The following is an 18,705-nucleotide window of genomic DNA, read 5'->3' on the forward strand; positions in this document are numbered from 1 at the left end:
AACTACGCTTCCCACAGTGCAACGGGCTCTCGGGTTCCAGCGTCTTCCATAGACGCTCGATTTGCCTCTTACGGCAATGGAACTCAGTTGCCCGGGCAGCGGCGTTCGTTTTGCTTGTTGCCATGGCAACCGTTTTTTTAGGCGCCGCAGCAGCATCTCTAAACCTTGGTACCTCGAGGACCAGTTGGTCGGCCTAGCGGGATTCTCCCCACCTGCAGCCCACCCCACTTCCGAAGAATAAAACGAATGCCAAGCAGATTGTTTTAAATAAAAGACAATGTTGCTGCTGACATGTGTTGGTCTCTCATATTGCTACATCACTTAGAAACAATATCTGAGCTTCATTTTCCTGGATTTCTCAAGTTCTAAATGAGAACAAAAAATTTCTTTTATAAATATAACATCACTAGAAAGTAGCAGGGGTATCTTTCTTCTCCAATGAAATGTCCCAGAGGTGCTTTTTCCAAAAGGCAATTGGACACTCTTGAGGTTCTTTTTCTTTGAAAACATTTCGCTTCTCATCCAAGAAGCTTCTTCAGTTCAAAGCAAACTGAAGGCATAGCATGACATGATTTTTCTAATATTTTAATATTGCGAGGACAGCTCTGCCAAGAAAAAAAAGTTAATTTGCTTTTACTGCTTTTTGTAATATTTAGTTTAATAACTTCATCAGATCTTCTCAGCATCATTACTATTCAATGTCTATAGAATCCTGGTGAGTTTTGTGTTTGTTTCTTTGAGCCAGTGTTGACTTCTGGAGATTGCCTAGATAGATCTCTGCAGTTTTTTTGACAAAATTTTGGAATAGTTTGCCATTGCCTGTTTCCTAAGGCTGAGAGATAGTAATTGGCCCAAGGTCACCCAACCTAAAGCAGAGCCTGGTGCTTAATCACTTCATCACACTGGGCTCTAGATAATTTAATGCCCTCTAAAAACCACTCCCATTACTACTTAATGATCTTGAAGAATGATTATCTACAATTCGTGAAATTCTCCAGTTATTACTCAGTGCCCCCCCCCCCAGTATTCAATATTCCTATCTAGTAAGCATTTAAGTAACTAGATTTTAACTCAGGCATTAACTAGGTTTATCTGAAAAGCAGCAATATACAAATACTCAATCATAAACAAAAATAGACTTTATTTACAAGTGTAAAGGTATGGCACTGAGTATCTTCACTCAGCAAGATAATTCACTAAGTACTTTGCTCATTCCATTACCAATCCCCAGCCATTTCAAAACAGTCCTGTTTTTAAAAAGTTTTTATAAAAAAATCAAGAGTTCAGGTCCTGTATTTGATGGGAAGGCGTTCCAAAGGAGAGTTCCACCAGAGAATGCTTGCCTTCAAGTTCTGTCATGTCTCCGATTGCACTGTTGACTTAAATAATGCAGAATGATTGCTGTTGCCTTTGATAGGCCACAGCCTATTGCTGTATTTATTTTGTATTCATTTTGTATCTATTTAGCCCAACATTGTATTAACGTTGGGCTAAATAGATCAGAACCTGAGTTAATAAACAATAAGCTACCACATCTCTATAGTTTCTGGTCCATTACCAAGTCGACGGGATTCAAAAGTGGCATATTAAGCCACTATTTAGTTTGTTTTGAGTTAGCATATTGTGTGAACCCAGCCTCCCAGCTAGCAAATATGCTGCCTTCCTAATAGGTTGGACTGGAACGCCCATATTTCTAGCTAGCATAGCCGTGTTTGGAGCCGATAGGTCCCTTTATTCGCTGTGGAGTGTACAAAATTATTTGTCCAGCTGGACAAGGATGCAGCTGGCAGCTGTAAAAGACAACTTCGTCGCTGAACCTTTTCAAGATTGCACAGAAGAGGAAGTCACTGCAGGATGGTTGGATGCTATATTTCACTCTTATTAAAAAAAATGATGCAAGCCACACACACACACACACACGGCCTTCAAAAGCCCCTTTTCCGCTTATCTCAGATATGGGACAACAGCCTTCCCTAACTCTATCCCACCCAGAGAGTCAAATACTCGCGCTCCCGTGGGGAATGATAGGAATAGAAACCAACCCAGGTCCAACGTTTCCGGGCGGGCCCTATCAGGAACTCCATCTCCCACCGGCCAATGCGAGGCAGGGAAAGGTGGGGCGTTCTCGCGAGACTTGCTCAGGGGCGGTGCTTGCTTGAATCCCGACGCGGGAGAAGACTTTGCGGAGCGCTCGCGGGCTCGTTGCTGCCTCGTCGTAACGGTCTCGGCGGGCGGCGGCCGAGCCATGGCCACTCGGAGGATCCTGCGAGGACAGCAGCCGGAGGAGGAACCGCAAGGGCGCAGGAGGTCGCTGCGGCTGGCTAGGCAAAAGGTGCGGGGAGTAGAAGGCTTGGGCGGCGGCATTCCCTCCTTTCCGCAGCCCTAAGCAAACTTCTTTCAATCTGGGGTGACTCCAGTTCCCATCCTCCCCAGCCCTCCTCCCTCTCCCACCTGTGTTGGACTACCTTTCCCAATGGGGCTCTGCTTGCGAGACTCGGATTCCCGAAGCAACCTTCTTTCAATCTGGAGGGGGTGTGGGGGAGGACTCCAATTCCCATTCTCCCCAGCCCTCCTCCCTCTCCCACCTGTGTGGGACTACCTTTCCCAATGGGGCTCTGCTTGTGAGACTCAGATCCTCCAGAAGGATTATATCTGCTGTGACCATCTTTTCTTGGGGGAAAAAAACCCCGAAGGTCCAGCCTGAAAAAGGGACAAATCTGTAAAAAAAAAAAGCAGCTCATAAGGACTGAAACCCCCTGAAATAATGTTTACAGCCTTGCTTTGCAAAGGAACGTTCAAGAGCAAAAGCAAGAAAAAAACAATAAATCTAATGACAGGTTTTTTTGAAATAAAGGACTATCCTTTACAATAGAGGTCGCTGCAATTGTGGTGAGCCCTTCTTCAACTGAAATGCAGGAATAAACCTCCCCATCCATCTGAGCAAGATTGAAAACCTGAGATTTGCCTATTTATGGACAACAGTTTCCTTGGATAATTTCAGAGTAAAGACAGAAAAATTTCCCCCCACCTTACTCCAGTGATTTCTCCCTTGTACTTCCTTGAAAGACTGTCAAGGAACAATAGACCTAGGCATAGTTGTTTAAGAGAAAACTCCAAAGCTTTCCTTTAGGGAAAATGACTTTCGTAATGTACTAGATTAGGCTAAAATAATATTGTGCAGCAGTCATTTTAGCATGTGAAGAAAAAGAAACATAACTATAAGATGTATTGCATGGCTCTATATTACATGAAAGGGACGTGGTGGCTCAGTGGCTAAGACGCTGAGCTTGTCGATTAGAAAGGTGGGCAGTTTAGTGGTTCGAATCCCTAGCATCGGGTAATGGGGTGAGCTCCCATTACTTGGCCCAGCTTCTGCCAACCTAGCAGTTCGAAAGCATGTACAAATGCAAGTAGAAAAATAGGGACCACTTTTGGTGGGAAGGAAACAGCATACCGTGTGCCTTTGGTGTTTAGTCATGCCGGCCACATGACCATGGAGACGTCTTCGGACAATGCTGGCTCTTTGGCTTGAAACGGAGATGAGCACTGCCCCCTAGAGTCGGGAATGACTAACACATATGTGCGGGAAAAACCTTTATATTACATGAAAATACCAATTGCCACAAAATATAGTATTATTGAGCCTAATTTTTATGTAGTAAGCAAAATAGGAGGTGATGTCCTTGCTTAATTGTATTTAAATTCTAATATTTAATTACTAGAGTGCCTCGTTGCTACTTGTCTTTTACAATTGCAATTTGCTTTCTTTGGGCTGTTTTTACTTCAGGCTGCACCCTTTAATTATCAAAGATCCTTGGCTTATCAGGCACCTACCAACTCTGCACAGATGGATATTGCAACACCTCGAACCATTTTTAAGAAGGTCCTACAGACACGTAAGTCTGATTGAGGGAGAGCAATGTTTCAGGTCATGCTGCATTGGAGAAGTACCGAATCACAGATAAAACCGAGTCATTGCTAATTGCAGGCTACTCACAACAACAACGGCAAAGACTCAGAAACATAACAGCAAACATATAGCAAAAAACAAAATACTTCAGTAACGGTTTAAAAATGTGAATGGGTAATCTGCTTTTTGAATGTTCACCATCTTGATGTGCACAGAATTTATTAGGTATAATATGTCCCACATCCAGAAGGATGGCTAGTAGCCTCTTCCTCACCTAGGGTCAGTTGTACCTTTGTGTTGTACCAAATGAGAGGAAGAGTCTAGGATATTGTGTTCCAAAGGTGCTTTTTCAAAAGGCAACTGGACTTCCTTTGTTTTTCCCTTGAAGGCATTTTGCATCTCATCCAAGAAACTTTTTCAGTTCTGACTCCATTTTTTGGATGAGAAGAGAAACGTCTTCAAGGAAAACAAAGTCCAGTTGCCTTTTGGGATAATCATGACCTGGATAACTGAGAATCTGGATAGACAGTCTAGGACCGTGATGGCAAACCTATGGCACGTATGCCACAGATGGCACATGGAGCCATCAATAGGCACGCAAGCCATTGCCCAGGAGAGCTCCATTGCGCATGTGTGCACGCTTCTCACTGGTCAGCTGATTTTTGAGACTGTTGAGAGAGGCGCACATGCACAGGGTTGGGGGGGGTCACACGTGCATGCGCAGAGAGTAGGGGGGATGCGGCACCCCGTTTTTGGTCCAGGAGGCTTCAGGGAGACCTGCTAGCATCAAAGTGATCATGTGCGCATGTGCGGGGGGAGCCCAGGGGAATCGCATGCGCAGGGGCTGGGTCCTGTCAGGGCATCGCATTATGGGTGTCGACATGCGCTATTGCGCTCCCACATGCACTTTCAGCACCCAAGGAAAAAAAAAGATTTGCCATCACTGGTCTAGGATACAATCCATCCATCACTGTAAGTTCAGTGCATTTCTGAAAACCAATATGATCCTCAAGTAAATAGAACAGTTTGCAACTTGAAGATTTAAAAATGAAAGGCTCCTCAGACGGTGAAAAAATGTATGGCAGTGTTTAGGAGTAGAAGACGTCTTTGTTTTTAGGGCAGTGACATACCGTAGCTGTGGTTTTGAAGCACTTTTGAATTCAGCCCTTGCTGAAATAATGTTCATTCTTTGTTTGTTTTTGACAGAACCAATTGTTTCCCCTCTTGTTTCTGAGAAACCTGATTCTCCAAAACCAATTGATACAATTTTCCATTTTCCTGTGAAGTTTGACTCTTCCCTGTAAGTGCTTCCTTTGTGTTTTGCAGTTACTAAAATAAAGGCGACAAATCTTCCGCTATTTTGACTGTTGTGAGTAACATACTTAGGATCTGCAATGTAAAATTGCAGCGCTCAAAAGGCGAACACTATGAAATCTTTCTTTCTCTGCAATGGGCATGGACCTTAAGAGCCAAAACGTCGAAGCTCCAAACCAAGCCTTAAATAAAATTTATTTCTGTTTCTCTTGGAATCAGCCCAGAAATGGCTGATACTGACATGCATTCAAGCAAGGAATGAATCATCTATTAATCATCTATTAATTGTGTTGTTGACATTAAATTAATAAGTACATCTTATTGATTAAATTGTTAATGCAAATATTGTGCTACTTTTAATGGTCTACATTTGTGAGTTCTGGGAACGTATATTGCTAAAATCCCATTCCCTTTTTCTCCATGTAGTTGGCATCCATTGCATGAAAAGATTGCTGAACGCTGCATTAAGATGCAGTTCAACCTGTATGAACGTGTACATACAAGCTGTTAAATTAAATTCAAATACTTATGCAGGATGTGGACTTACTTATTGGGAATTATGTGCCATTCCTGAATAATAACTGCTCATTTTGGGCCTCATTGAATAATCTAGTTTCCCTATTTCCTAACAAAGGGGGGGTATTCTGTAGCTATGTCCGTTATGTTCAGCATTGATTAAAAATGGGAATGACCATATTGGTGTACAGTATGTACATTTTGAGTCAGCCTAAAATTGCTTAAGGTTTTGGGTTAAGCCAGGGGTCGACAACCTTAAACACTCAAAGAGCCACAAAGGTCCTAACCGGAAGCCCCCCTTTCAATTCTGGAGCCAACTGGAAGTCTGGTCCCCCCACCATAGAGTATCCTAGCGCAGCGTCCTTTTTCCTGTTTCTGTCCTAACCAAAAGCCCTATCAATTGTGGAGCTGACCAGAAAACCTGCCCCTTGCCATGGAGTCTCCTCCTGGCGCGTTGTGCCTTGCACCCTCCCAACCTAAAGCTCCTCTCAAAATTGTGGTGCCAAAAGATGACAGGGAGCCAGAGCAGAGGGATGAAAGAGCCACATGTGGCTCCAGAGTTGTGTGTTGCTGACCCCTGGTTTAAGCACTTGTCCTTCGAGAACAGTATTCTGCTACCGGTAGCTCTGAAGACCTGTCTTGTTGACCGTTAGCAATCTAGAAGTCAGCCTGTCGGACTCCATTCAGAGACAGAAGCCTAGGATTTCACGGCATCCAACGAGATCGAAAAAGGTCCGTCTCTCTGAATTTGAAAGGGATCTGAACAACCATCTTCAGTCCAACCCAGGTAAATGTGGCCTTTGGAGGCGACTCTGACCAAATTTTGAATGCTTTTTTTTTTTAAAAAAAAATTGTTTTGCTCCAAGAAATAAAGATAATAGTTGACTGTATGTTTTGACATCCTACAAGTCCAGTTAAAGCAAGGGTCACCAACCTTTCGGACCTCAGGGACCACTAAATTCATAATTTTAAATCCTGATACGAATCCAGTGTGCTGCTCGCTGAAGCGCCTGGACTCCCAGTGATGGCATGGCAATAAATAGAATACATTATGTATCCTGCTTTGGACAGCAATATCAGCAACTTCTAATGAATAGCTCTGCTTCTGCATTAATTAGTATTTAAGTAGTAAGACTTCCACATATAAACAGCCCCTCTAATATATCTTAATCTCTCTTTGCAGCTGAGGACTTGCTGGACCATACATCTTTGACAAAGTAGGTTACAATTCTGTTTTGTGGTTGTGCTCAAGCTATTGTTTCTTCCTTTGCCTCTAGATCAGTGATGGCGAACCTTTTTTACGGCGTGCCAAAATTGCATGCGCACGCGCTATCGTACGTGTGCCCACTCAATCCTCCCCCTGCACGCGCTACCCCCTGCGCATGTAAGCGCAACCTCTCCCCAGGCTCTGGAGGCTTTCCTAAAGCCTGGGGAGGGCGAAAACGGCCTCCCTGGAGGCCCTCCGGAAACGGATCGGTTCCAAACTTTCAGTTGGGCTGTTGGGGCCATTTTTCGCCCTCCCCAGGCTTCAGGAAAGCCTCCGAAGCCTGGGGAGGGCAAAAAAAAAAAGGCCTCAGCGGGCCAACCAGAAGTTTGTTCGATCTCTTTTTGGGTCTCTGCAGCCCATGTTGTTTAATCAAAATGCAGTTAAAACACTATACAAGCCATTGAGAATATAAGTATATACTAGGAACAGGAACAGCTAGAGATAAATCCTAGAGAGGCAGGAAATGCATCACTGAACAATGGAGAGGAATGCTAGAGAGGAATAAAGTTGCATACAAGGCAGAAATAACATCGGTAACAGCATGCATATGCACTGGGGGGAGGGAGAGCGCACCTGGTTTTTGGCTTCAGGGAGGCCTGCTAGGTCCAAAAAGGGGTGGGAGGGTCACACGTACATATGTGGGGGACATGGACATTGTTTTATGGGTGTGGGCACGTTTGCACCACGTGAGGACAAAAGGGTTAGCTATCACTCCTATATGCTGTTCTGTTCTCAGATCTCTTCAGATCTCTTTTACAACCCCAGCACCACTGAACTCCGCTGGGAGAAAAGGCTTGATCCGTCGTCCCAAAAACTACCGAGGAGTTAATGTGAAGGATTTTGAAGGGGGCCTTGAACAAGACTTGTTGCAGATCAAAGACTGTGAGTCTGATTTGGGGTATTTTTTTCCCTGGTGTGTTTGTTAGAGAGAGCAACCTGGTAACTAACCTGGTCAGAATGGGTTATAATCTGTTCTGGAGACAGAATCAATGGAACACGGGGTGGTGTCGAGAAGCGAAAATGAAAACAAAGTGTTCAGAGGAGGAGGCGGTAGTGTGGGAGTCAGGGTCAGCATCAAGGCAACCTGAGAGCTCCGAGGGGGAAGAGGGAATGGAGCTGGCAGAGGTAGAGGTAGAGGCAGAACCTGGGCTGCCCATCAGTCCTCAGATGGAGAATCAACAGCCCCCAGGTCTGGAAGTGGCTGATGAGGAAGAGGAGGAACAGCTGGGTCCATTGCCTGATGCATGGATGTGCAGAAGGCAGAGAAGAGAGGAGAGCAGTGGAAAACTATGGGCTGGTCCTTGGGATGGAAGATCCATTGCTGCTAGTGAAGCCCCACCCTAGTTCTGGGGATAAAGGGCAGAGGGCGGAGATGAATAGATGTGGCAGACAATTATTTATCTTCTGGCCGGACTTGTTAGCCTGCGCGGAAAGAAACTTTTTGCCGGTGTGGCTGGCACACCTAATAAAGGAATCTTTTGAATTAACTTCAGAAGTTTTGCCGTGTTTGGGGAACTGGGCCAGAACACAAAGTTACATTTCCATCTGAAGGGATAATTTTTGTTTAAATTGTTGCCAGCGGCAGGAAACAACCCCGAAGAGCAGAAAACTACAACGTTCCAATCAAACAACACAGAGGCTCTTTCGGTAGAGACAGAGCTCTTTCTCCCACCTCATTCCGGCGAGGAGATTGAGACGGAGTCATCTAATGTCCTACCAGAACCGGATTTGGCAAGTAAACCTTTAGGTCGTAGGAGTGCGCCATCTCTGAGCCAAACACAGGACGAAATATCTGACATGGAAGTTGAAAAAGTGGATGAAAGCAGCCCCCCCCAAATCTTGATGCCGGGAAGTGAAAGTACCGTTGAACCAGAAACTGAATCCACGGAAAAGGAAGAGGGTTACCCAGAAGAAAGCCCACAGGATGCAGGAAAAGGATTGAGACCCAGTCTGGGAAAGGAGAAGTTAAGTCCAGGCCCCGAAGGTGCCGGCAGCGTAGAAAACATTCCCCAAAAAGGAATAATTACCCCTCAAAAGCAACAGCAAAAGCATTTTCAGGGAAACAGTCCTGACGAGGAACTCCTCACTCCCACAGAGCCTTTGAAGACTGGTATGTTCATTGCTGGGGCTTGAGGAACAAACAAAAAAACCCCTTCATATATCATCTATGCCGAGGGTCCCCAATCCCCAGGTTGTAGCCCGCTACTGGACCATGAGCCATTTGGAACCGGGCTGTAGAAGCGGCGGGTGAGGGCCCAGGGGCACGTGGCATCCCCAGGCGCATGCTCACATGATCCATTTGTTTGAGTGTGCAAATGGAGCTGCGAGCGTGCGCACTTACTGCAAATGGGATAGGATAGAGGGGAGGGGAAAGGAAAGGAAGACAGAATAGAATGGGAATAGAAAAAACAGAATGGAGTAGAGTAGAATTCTTTATTGGACAAGTGTGATTGGACACGCAAGGTATTTGCCTTTGGTGCATATGCTCTCAGTGTACATAAAGAAAAATAAAATAGAATACATTCATCAGTCATAAGATACAACATTTAGTGATAGTCATAGGTTACTAATAAGCAATCAAATCATGCTAAGAAACAAACAAAACAATATAAATTGTAAAGCTATAAGCAACAGGGTTATAGTCATAAGTGGGAACAGATAGGTACTAGGAAGGATGAGAATAGTAATGCACTTAGTAAATTATTTTATAATTGTCTTAGTAAATTATTTTATATTTTATAGTCAAATTATTATTTTATAATTTACTAATATAACCATCCCCTCTCCTTTTCCCCCTGCCCCTGCCACCCATCAGCAAACCTAGAAGGGTTATGGAACTCTGATCTATGGCAATTATTTTTCTCTCCACATTGGTAGATGGCTTAGAAGCTTCTGTCAGTGGAGATGCTCGGTCATCCAAGGTGCTTTTTCAAAAGGCAGCTAGACGTTTCATTTTCCTTGAAGACATTTCGCTTCTCATTCAAGATGCTTCTTCGGTTCTCAGACAGAACTGAAGATTTGGGTGAGAAGCAAAACGTCTTCTAGGAAAAACAAAGTCCAGTTGCCTTTTGAATAAAGCTCCATCAGGACTTGGAAGCTTTTCTTGCTTCTCAAAAAAATGTTAAAATGCGATGGTTCCTTGAGTACATCCAGAATAAGCTTAGGCACTAGTATAACCTTCAAAAATACCTTTTGGTATTATTTTTTGTGTGTGTCTGAACATTTGTGACTGTTTCTTAATTTTTGCCAATTTGTGCAGGAAGACCATCCACACAAATAGATGCTCAGCTCCTAAGAGCATCTCAAAGAAATTTCTCAACTTGGCTGAGTAGAAAAATTGTCCGGCGTTCAGTGAATGAGATGGTGGCACAAATTACCAAGGAGTTGGATAACATCATCCCAGCAGTTGCAGGACAGGGTATGGCCAAGGTGGACTCGGAGGAAGAATCTTCTCTTCGGGAAATAAGTAAGTGTACGTGTCTGGTAGTTAGCCAATAGATCAGGAGTCTCTAACCTTGGCAACTTTAAGACTTGTGGACTTCAACTCCCAGAGTTCCTCAGCCAGCTTTGCTTTAAGCTTTGCTGGCTAAGGAACTCTGGGAGTTGAAGTCCACAAGTCTTAAAGCAAGGTTGGAGACTCCTGCAATAGATGTGTGGAAGCCTTTGCGAGAATTATGTGAAGAAGTGCTCGGAATGGAGGTATGCTGTCCTCTACCACTCTGGCCCTCGCTCTGGAATAATTGCCTTGAAACATGTGCTGCCTCCATATAATTAATTAAGCGCCTCCACTTCATCTTATCATGTATAAAAACACAAGTTCAGTTCCCATCTCCAGTTAGAACAGGGAAAGAATCCTGTTTCAAACACAGACTATTGACTCTCAGGGTCTGTAGATAATGTTGAGATCTTCAAAGTTTGAACTAAGCTATATAATCATTTGGTTTTGATTTAATGTAGTTTGTGAATCCAGTCTTTTCTCTCTCTCTTTTTTTGGTGTGACTTCCAGAGCAATTCTAAGTAAAGCTGCTGAAAATTGCCTTTGTTTTGTGATTTTGAGGATAGGAAATACCCCAAAATGTTCATCTAAGCCTTGAAATAAACATGGATATTTTTTTTAAAAAAGAGTCTCACTCCAACACCTACAAAAGCCTAGGAAATCCACCCTCTGTATGCTTTTCATTATCATCCCCAGAATACTAAAATCTGCCCAACTAACCTCTAGCTTGTGAGTTATTATGATACAAAGCCAGACAGGTATAGTTTTATTGAAGTTAATGAAGACATAACTTAGAGAACTCAGGAGAAATGATCAACATCTGGCAATATCTCAAGAACAGAATATTAGAGTTGGAAGGAACCTTGGAGGTCTTCTGGTCCAACCCCCTACTCAGGTAGAAAGCCCTATACCACTTCAGACAAATGGTTATCCAATCTCTTCCTTAAAACTTCTTAAACTTAAAAATTCCCAGTGTTGGAGCATTCATCACTTCCGGAGGCAAGTTGTTCCACTGATTAATTGTTCTCCCTAGTTCTAGGTTGCTTCTCTCCTTGACTAGTTTCCATCCATTGCTTCATATCCCACCAACAGGTGCTTTAGAGAAGAGGTTGATTCCCTCTTTTTTGTGCCAACCCCTGAGAGATTGGAAGACTGCCTTCATGTCACCTGTAGTCCTTTTCCCCCCCATTAAACTAGACTTACCCAATTCCAGCAACCATTCTTATTTATATGTTTTAGCCTCCAGTCGCCTAACACCTGAAATGGGTGAGTTGCACACAAAAGCTAAAGAGGCAAAAGCTCCTGGCTCTGTTCTACCAGATGGTACTTTGAGATGAACCTTTACATATGAATAAAGAGGAAATGTTTGGGAAGAAGGATCTCAAAGCAGTAACAGACTCAGTGACACATACCAGCAGCCTTTGTTTTAAACAGAAGCTGTTGATGGAATGTGTGACCTTTCTCTTTTTTAACTTTTTTTTTCTCTTTAGCTGTTGATATCTCTGAAAGTCCTAGAGTGGCAACTTCAAGTGGAAGTGGAAGTGGAAATACTCCCAAGAGTCTGGAGGGGACCCCCTTTAAGGGAATGAGAGACAGAACAAATCCACAAAGTGGTGATAGAAACAGAACAAAAGAAATGAGAAATGTGGAAACTGAACACATTTTGGAGTTTGAAGCCAAAGAGAAACCAGAAGTTATGGGGATGTCAGAATCTGAGGACCTGGGTGAGTATAACCACCCATATCACATAAAACTGACTCTCGAGATCTGATAACTTTCAGTCTGTTAGTAACTTTCAGGTTATTTGTGAAGGAGATGGAAGACCTTTCTTTGTTTCTTCCTTTTTTCTCTTTAGCTAACGAGGTCTCCCAAAGTCCTAGAGTGGCAACTCCAAGTAGACGCGCAAGTGGAAAGACTCCAAAGACCCTGGAGAGGACCTCCTTTAAAGCAATGAGAGAGAGAACACATCCACAAACAGGTGATAGAAACAGATCAAAAGAAATGAGGAATGTGGAAACTGAACACATTCTGGATTTTGAAGCCGAAGACAACCCAGAAGTTGAGATATCAGAATCTGAGGACATTGGTGAGTATAACTGCCCATCTCACATAAAACTAACTCTGGAGAACAAGTCGCGGATAACTTTCAGTCCTTTAGTAACTTTTGGTTTATCTATGAAAGAGATGGAAGATCTTTCTCTTTTGTTTGTTTTTCTTCCTTTTTTCTCCTTAGCTGTTGAGATCTCTCAAAGTCCTAGAGTGGCAACTCCAAGTAGACGCGCAAGTGGAAAGACTCCCAAGACGTTGGAGAGAACCCCCTTTAAGGCAATGAGAGATAGAACACATCCACAAACAGGTGATAGAAACAGATCAAAAGAAATGAGGAATGTGGAAACTGAACACATTTTTGAGTTTGAAGCCAAAGACAAACCAGAAGTTGAGGAGATCTCAGAATCTGAGGTCCTTGGTGAACTAATTTACTTAGTTAATCATAATTATATAACCGCCCATTTCACATAAAACTGACACTGGAGAGCTGATAACTTTCAGTCTGTTAGTAACTTTCGGGTTATCTGTGAAGGAGATGGAAGATCTTTCTTTCTTCCTTTTTTCTCTTTAGCTATTGAGATCTCTCAAAGTCCTAGAGTGGCAACTCCAAGTAGACGTGCAAGTGGAAAGACTCCAAAGACGCTGGACAGGACCTCCTTTAAGGCAATGAGAGATAAAACAAATCCACAAACAGGTGATAGAAGCAGATCAAAAGAAATGAGGAATGTGGAAACTGAACAGATTCTGCAGTTTGAAGCCGAAGACAACTCGGAAGTGGAGGAGAGGTCAGAATCTGAAAACATTGGTGAGTTCATTTACTTAATCATATTTATATAATCGCCCATCTTACATAAAACTGACTCTGCAGAGCAAGACAATGATAACTTTCAGTCCGTTAGTAACTTTCAGATTAACTGTGAAGGAGATGGAAGATCTTCTTTTTTTTCTTCCTTTTTTCTCTTTAGCTATTGAGATCTCTCAAAGTCCTAGAGTGTCAACTCCAAGTAGACGTGCAAGTAGAAAGACTCCCAAGACGCTGGAGAGGACCCCCTTTAAGGCAATGAGAGATAGAACACATCCACAAACAGGTGATAGAAAAGAAATGAGGAATGTGGAAACTGAACAGATTCTGCAGTTTGAAGCCGAAGACAACCCAGAAGTCGAGATGTCAGAATCTGAGGACGTTGGTGAGTTAATTTACTTACTTAATATATACTTATACTGTATAACTGCCCATCTTGCATAAAAGTGACTCTGGAGAGCAAGACGCTGATAACTTTCAGTCCTTTAGTAACCTTCAGATTATCTGTGAAGGAGATGGGAGACCTTTCTTTGTTTCTTCCTTTTTTTCTCTTTAGCTAATGAGAACTCTCAAAGTCCTAGAGTGGCAACTCCAAGTAGACGTGCAAGTGGAAAGACTCCCAAGAGGCTGGACTCCTTTAAGTCAATGAGAGATAGAACAAATCCACAAACAGGTGATAGAAACAGAACAAAAGAAATAAGGACTGTGGAACAGATTTTGGAGTTTGAAACGGAAGGCAACCCAGAAGTTGAGGATGTGTCAGAATCTGAGGACGGTGGTGAGCTGATTTATTTAACCATATTTGTATATAGCCACCCATGTCACACAAAAGCGAGTCTGGATGGCAAGATGCTGATAGGTGGGAAGATCCCTATGCTAAAGCACAGCTGAAGCAAACTTGGCTTATTGGGTGCATTTCAAAATGATTAAGAGCCAAGGTGGCACAGTGGTGAGAGTGCAGTACTGCAGGCTACTTCTGCTGCCTGCCGGCTGCCTGCAATTTGGCAGATCGAATCTCACCAGGCTGAAGGTTGCCTCAGCCTTCCATCCTTCCGAGGTGGGTAAAATGAGGATCCAGATTGTTGGGGGAAATAGGCTGACTCTGTAAACCACTTAGAGAGGGCTATATAAGAACTATGAAGCAGTATATAAGTCTACGTGCTATTGCTATTAATGTAAGAAATTGACCCTGGGGACCTCAGAGTCAATTTAGAAATTAATCTTACCTGGAATCAGTTCCCTATGTTGAGAGCTTCATTCATTTACAGCTGTCATGGTTGGGCTTCAGAAAGTTTACTCTCCTCCCAAAGGATGACTTCTTCCCAAATTATTCCTCACATCATTTGGGGTTCTCCAGAAGCGTTCTTTCTTTCTAAATTTAATAAATCAAGTGATTTTAATGTGAATGCTGTAAAATCCAGTCCTTTACTGATAATCCTTGACTTAGAACAGTTTGCCTGGTGGCTGCTTAGTGAAGTTAACAGCGGCACTAAAAAAAGTGACTTGTGACTTGTTCACATCCGTTGTAACATCCCCCATAGTCACAGGATCAACATTTGGATGCTCAGCAACTGGTTCATACTTAGGACGGTCGCACTGTCCTGGGGTCATGTGATCCCCTTTTGCGACCTTCTGACAAGCAAAGTCAATGAGGGAAGCCGGATTCGCTTAACACAGGGGTGTCCAAACTTGGGAACTTTAAGACTTGTGGACTTCAATTCCCAGAATTCCCCAGCCAGCATGGCTGGCTGGGGAATTCTGGGAGTTGAAGTCCACAAGTCTTAAAGTTCCCAAGTTTGGACACCCCTGGCTTAACAACTCTGTTCCTGACTTAACATCTGCAGCGATTCGTTTAACAACTGTGGCAAGCAAGGTGGCAAAATGGGTTGCACTTAACAAAAGTCTCCCCTAGCCACAAAGTTTGGGCTTCACTGTGTTTGTAACTCTGGGACTACTTGTAGTAACTTTGGGATTATCTGTAAAGGACATAGAAGCCCCACCCCAGAAGCGTCATGTGTTTGGGGAAGTGATATGAGATGCTTTCTTTCATTCTCTCCCAGAACCAACTGGCAGAACGCCAGCCTTTGTCCGCACTAAAGCTTTTCACTGTACACCATTGCTGTCCAGCCCACCTGTTTCGAAAGAGGTGGCTTCTGGGTATGTATGCGGTTGTAGGGATGGAATTTTAGCCCCCTGTTGGGGCCTGGTGGTAGCCAGCAAAACTAGCAACATAGTCGGAGGTTGGGGAGGAACAGGGGCCAGTCCTGGGGGCTGAGGGAAGCTTGGACGAGGGCTCTGCGTCGGAGGCAGAGAGGAAGCTAGACAGCAGTGAGGCAGAGGAACAGCTAGAGTCTGTTCCCAGTGTGCGCATGCGCAGAGCTACCAGAAGACAAGAACAACTAAGAAAGCAGGGTCGACTTAGAGTAAAGATACGTCTTGGAGGTGATTGGCCCCTCCTATAGGACATAAAAGAGGAACGAACAGGGAGTGGGCTGTTGCAGGAAACAATTCATTCATTCGGTCGCTTCAAGAGTGGAAAGTTCTGTTTGTGACTCTAAGAGACTCTGTGCCAAGTGTTGCCTTGCCCTGCATTTGGAAACTAGTTGTTTGGCAGCTCTCCAAACGAGATAAGGTTCGTGGGGATAAGCATTCCTCTGAAAGACTGTTTGCTAAGCCTTGCGGACTGTGAATGAAAGGAATTCACAGTCGTGTAAATAAAAGGGGTTTTGCAGGGACCAAGACTCCGTTTCTTGCTTGTTAAGGAAGCCTGGGTCAAAACACCCCCTAACCACTCTGTATTTAGAGGCAGTCCTCAACTTACAACAGTTCATTTAGAGACCGTTCAAAGTTACAACGGCAGAAAAAAGTGACTTATGTCCGTTTTTCACACTTACGGCCTGGTTTTGGGTCATTATCTTTTTTGGGTCAAAACCAGCCTGAAAAATGGCCCATTATGATCTAAAAATGGTCCGAAAAACAGACTGAAAATGACCTGAAAACTGCCCCAAAACAGCCATTTTCAGTCCATTTTCCGGTGCTCCAGCACCCACGAAGACCAGCTGGCAACAGCGCACGTGCCCACAGAGAGAGCAGACATTCCACAGGTTCACCATCATGGGCTTACATTGTAATAGATGGTGAGGATAGACTAACACTTACTATTAAGAATAAAGACGACACTGAGGGTTTTTTGCCTTGACTGCCAGAGAAAAAGAACTCCATCCTTCCGTGACTGGCATTCAGACCAGTGGTGGGATTCAATTTTTTTTACTACTGGTTCTGTGGGCGTGGCTTGGTGGGCATGGCAGGGGAAGGATACTGCAAAAACCCCATTTCCTCCTGATCAGTTGGGACTCAGGAGGCAGAGAATAGATGGGGGCGGGGCCAGCCAGAGGTGGTATTTGCCGGTTGTCTGAACTACTCAAAATTACTCAAAAGAACTGGTCGGAACCTGCTGTATCCCGCCTCTGATTCAGACCCAGTGGAAGAGGGTTTAAGGTGTGTGGACTTCCCAGATAGGTGATGGTGCCATCTGGAATTGCCTGGGCGGTAGCTTTCTGTAACAGCTGGCAGCTCCTTGGTTTTCTCTCCTTGCAGTAGACTGAATTGCTTAGACTGTCTTTTTGATATTTTCCTTGGAGGTCGCCAATGAAACAGAATTTGGTTCAACGGGTTCCCAAGCCAGCTAAGAAAGCCCGCCGGGAAAAACGGGAGCCGTCCCTCCCCGGCAACTTGGTGAAAAAAATGTTCACCCACTACGTCAAGATGCCAGTAACCAAAGAGGCGTTGCAAGTTGTGGATAGGTGGTAAGTCATCCCAATCCCTTGTGGAGAAAAGAGCTTTGCCAACTATGCTGAGCTCGGAGAAAATCTTAAAATGTGTGGCGCGACCTCCTCCTGTTGCCACGCTTGGGTTTCTTGCCAAGAAACCAATCTGCTCGCGGGTATCTAATTGCGATCAGACATTTGAGGTTTCTTGACCGGGGGAGGCGGGGTTTGCACTGCAACCTGCCTTCCAAGAAGGGAGCAATGCTGTAACTCTCCCAACTGACTTTAGGCTCCCATTTTTCCAGTGTGAATGTCTACTTCAAGCATCTGAGCAACGACCTGGAAGCCTACGTGAACCATGCACGACGGAAGACAGCGGAAGCAGCTGATCTGGAACTCCTCATGAGGCGGTAAGGGGGAGGTGGGGTGAGGTTGGTTGCAAGATCAACCAAAGAAGCCTTCACTGAGAAGATATCTCAGTGAAGGCTTCCCCACCATAAGGCTCTTCAGATGTTTGGGGGCGAGAACTCCTGGCCACTACAGCTCCTGGGAATTCTGGCTATCGTAATCACAATGTACCGTATTTTTTGGAATATAAGACCCTCCGAAGTATAAGACGCACCTAGCTCAATCTCCCGACAAGCGAAATCAATGGGGAAACCAGATTCCCTTAACAACCACGTGACTTAACTTTTAACAACTGCAGTGTTTCAGTTAAAAAATGTGATGGGAAAAGTCGTAAAATGGGGCAAAACCCACTTAACAAATCTCTCACGTAGCTACCTACAGCTCCATTGTGGTTGTAATTCGAGGACTACCTGTAGCTCAGGACAGCTGACAAAGCCCAAACTGGAGGGACATGGGTTCTTGTTACAGGGTTGGTTGGAAAGAGGTGAGCACTATCCAATTCACAGGCGTGCTTCTTTGGGTCTTATTCTCTTGTGATCCCTTTCTCCGCAATCCAGGCAAGGACTGATAACAGACAAGATGCCTCTAAATGTGCTGGTCGAGCGACACTTACCTTTGGAGTACAGGAAGCTGCTAATTCCTATCGCCACCAGCGGGAACAAAGTGATCCCACAGAAACCGAAGTGAGTAACTGAGCCGTTTGGATGCCAGAGGCAGAACATTTCTGGTTGGGAAATAAGCAGCGGAAGGGAAAAGATCTCCTGCGGCTTTGGACTAGAACGGATGGAGATTTGTCCCCAAGACAAAATCATTTACACGGCATTTAATTTAATCGTGGCACCTTCTCAGAAACAAGCAATGTTGAATTGTACCTATTGTGTCCCAGTTACTGCAGGACACAGGAGGAGCCTTGATTTTCTGTCTGTACCAGGGTTGCAAGTCATATTTTGTAAAAAATAATAAAAATCTGTATTACTTTAGAATAAAACTGTTTTCTCTGTACTCTTGTTCTCAAGCAAGCAAAAACCTGTGGTCCTATGTTTATTTTACTAAACCTTTCTTTGTATTCTGAAGATATTAGAACTTTTTTTTTTTGTAATTCTAGCTATTTTTCTTCCATGTTTTAAGATTATAAATAAACATCCAAACCTAGATAAATGCAGTTCTTAAGTAGAG

At 44.0% G+C, this 18,705-nt stretch overlaps 1 protein-coding gene across 3 annotated transcripts; it reads left to right on the top strand.

Annotated features, from left to right (window-relative positions):
• The first annotated feature begins 2,083 nt into the window (after window positions 1-2,083).
• On the top strand, window positions 2,084-18,687 carry CENPT (centromere protein T). Of its 3 annotated transcripts, none has more exons than XM_081963552.1 (18): window positions 2,084-2,332; window positions 3,788-3,896; window positions 5,117-5,210; window positions 6,394-6,527; window positions 6,924-6,957; window positions 7,744-7,889; window positions 8,587-9,117; window positions 10,267-10,473; window positions 11,994-12,227; window positions 12,359-12,589; window positions 12,737-12,970; window positions 13,124-13,357; window positions 13,518-13,739; window positions 13,911-14,132; window positions 15,415-15,511; window positions 16,996-17,160; window positions 17,427-17,531; window positions 18,087-18,687. In XM_081963552.1, exons 1-18 carry the CDS (start codon window positions 2,246-2,248, stop codon window positions 18,214-18,216), a joined length of 3,216 nt encoding a protein of 1,071 aa, XP_081819678.1. In that variant the 5' UTR covers window positions 2,084-2,245; the 3' UTR covers window positions 18,217-18,687. The 3 variants fall into 3 exon arrangements, with proteins under 3 accessions (XP_081819678.1, XP_081819680.1, XP_081819679.1); XM_081963554.1 differs by having other exon boundaries at window positions 12,737-12,866; window positions 13,263-13,357; XM_081963553.1 differs by having other exon boundaries at window positions 12,737-12,859.
• The last annotated feature ends 18 nt before the right edge of the window (window positions 18,688-18,705 follow it).

The sequence above is a fragment of the Natrix helvetica genome (assembly GCF_964273705.1).
Source record: "Natrix helvetica genome assembly, chromosome: 10".
In the NCBI taxonomy this organism is placed as follows: domain Eukaryota; kingdom Metazoa; phylum Chordata; class Lepidosauria; order Squamata; family Natricidae; genus Natrix; species Natrix helvetica.

What these genes read in the sequence shown, in the direction of transcription:
- CENPT (XM_081963552.1), top strand. Translation starts at nt 2,246, where the DNA reads ATGGCCACTCGGAGGATCCTGCGAGGACAGCAGCCGGAGGAGGAACCG. An exon ending in GTCAGAATCTGAGGACCTGG is followed by an intron (nt 12,228 to 12,358) that starts GTGAGTATAACC and finishes TTTTCTCTTTAG; the next exon opens with CTAACGAGGTCTCCCAAAGT. An exon ending in CTGGAACTCCTCATGAGGCG is followed by an intron (nt 17,532 to 18,086) that starts GTAAGGGGGAGG and finishes TCCGCAATCCAG; the next exon opens with GCAAGGACTGATAACAGACA.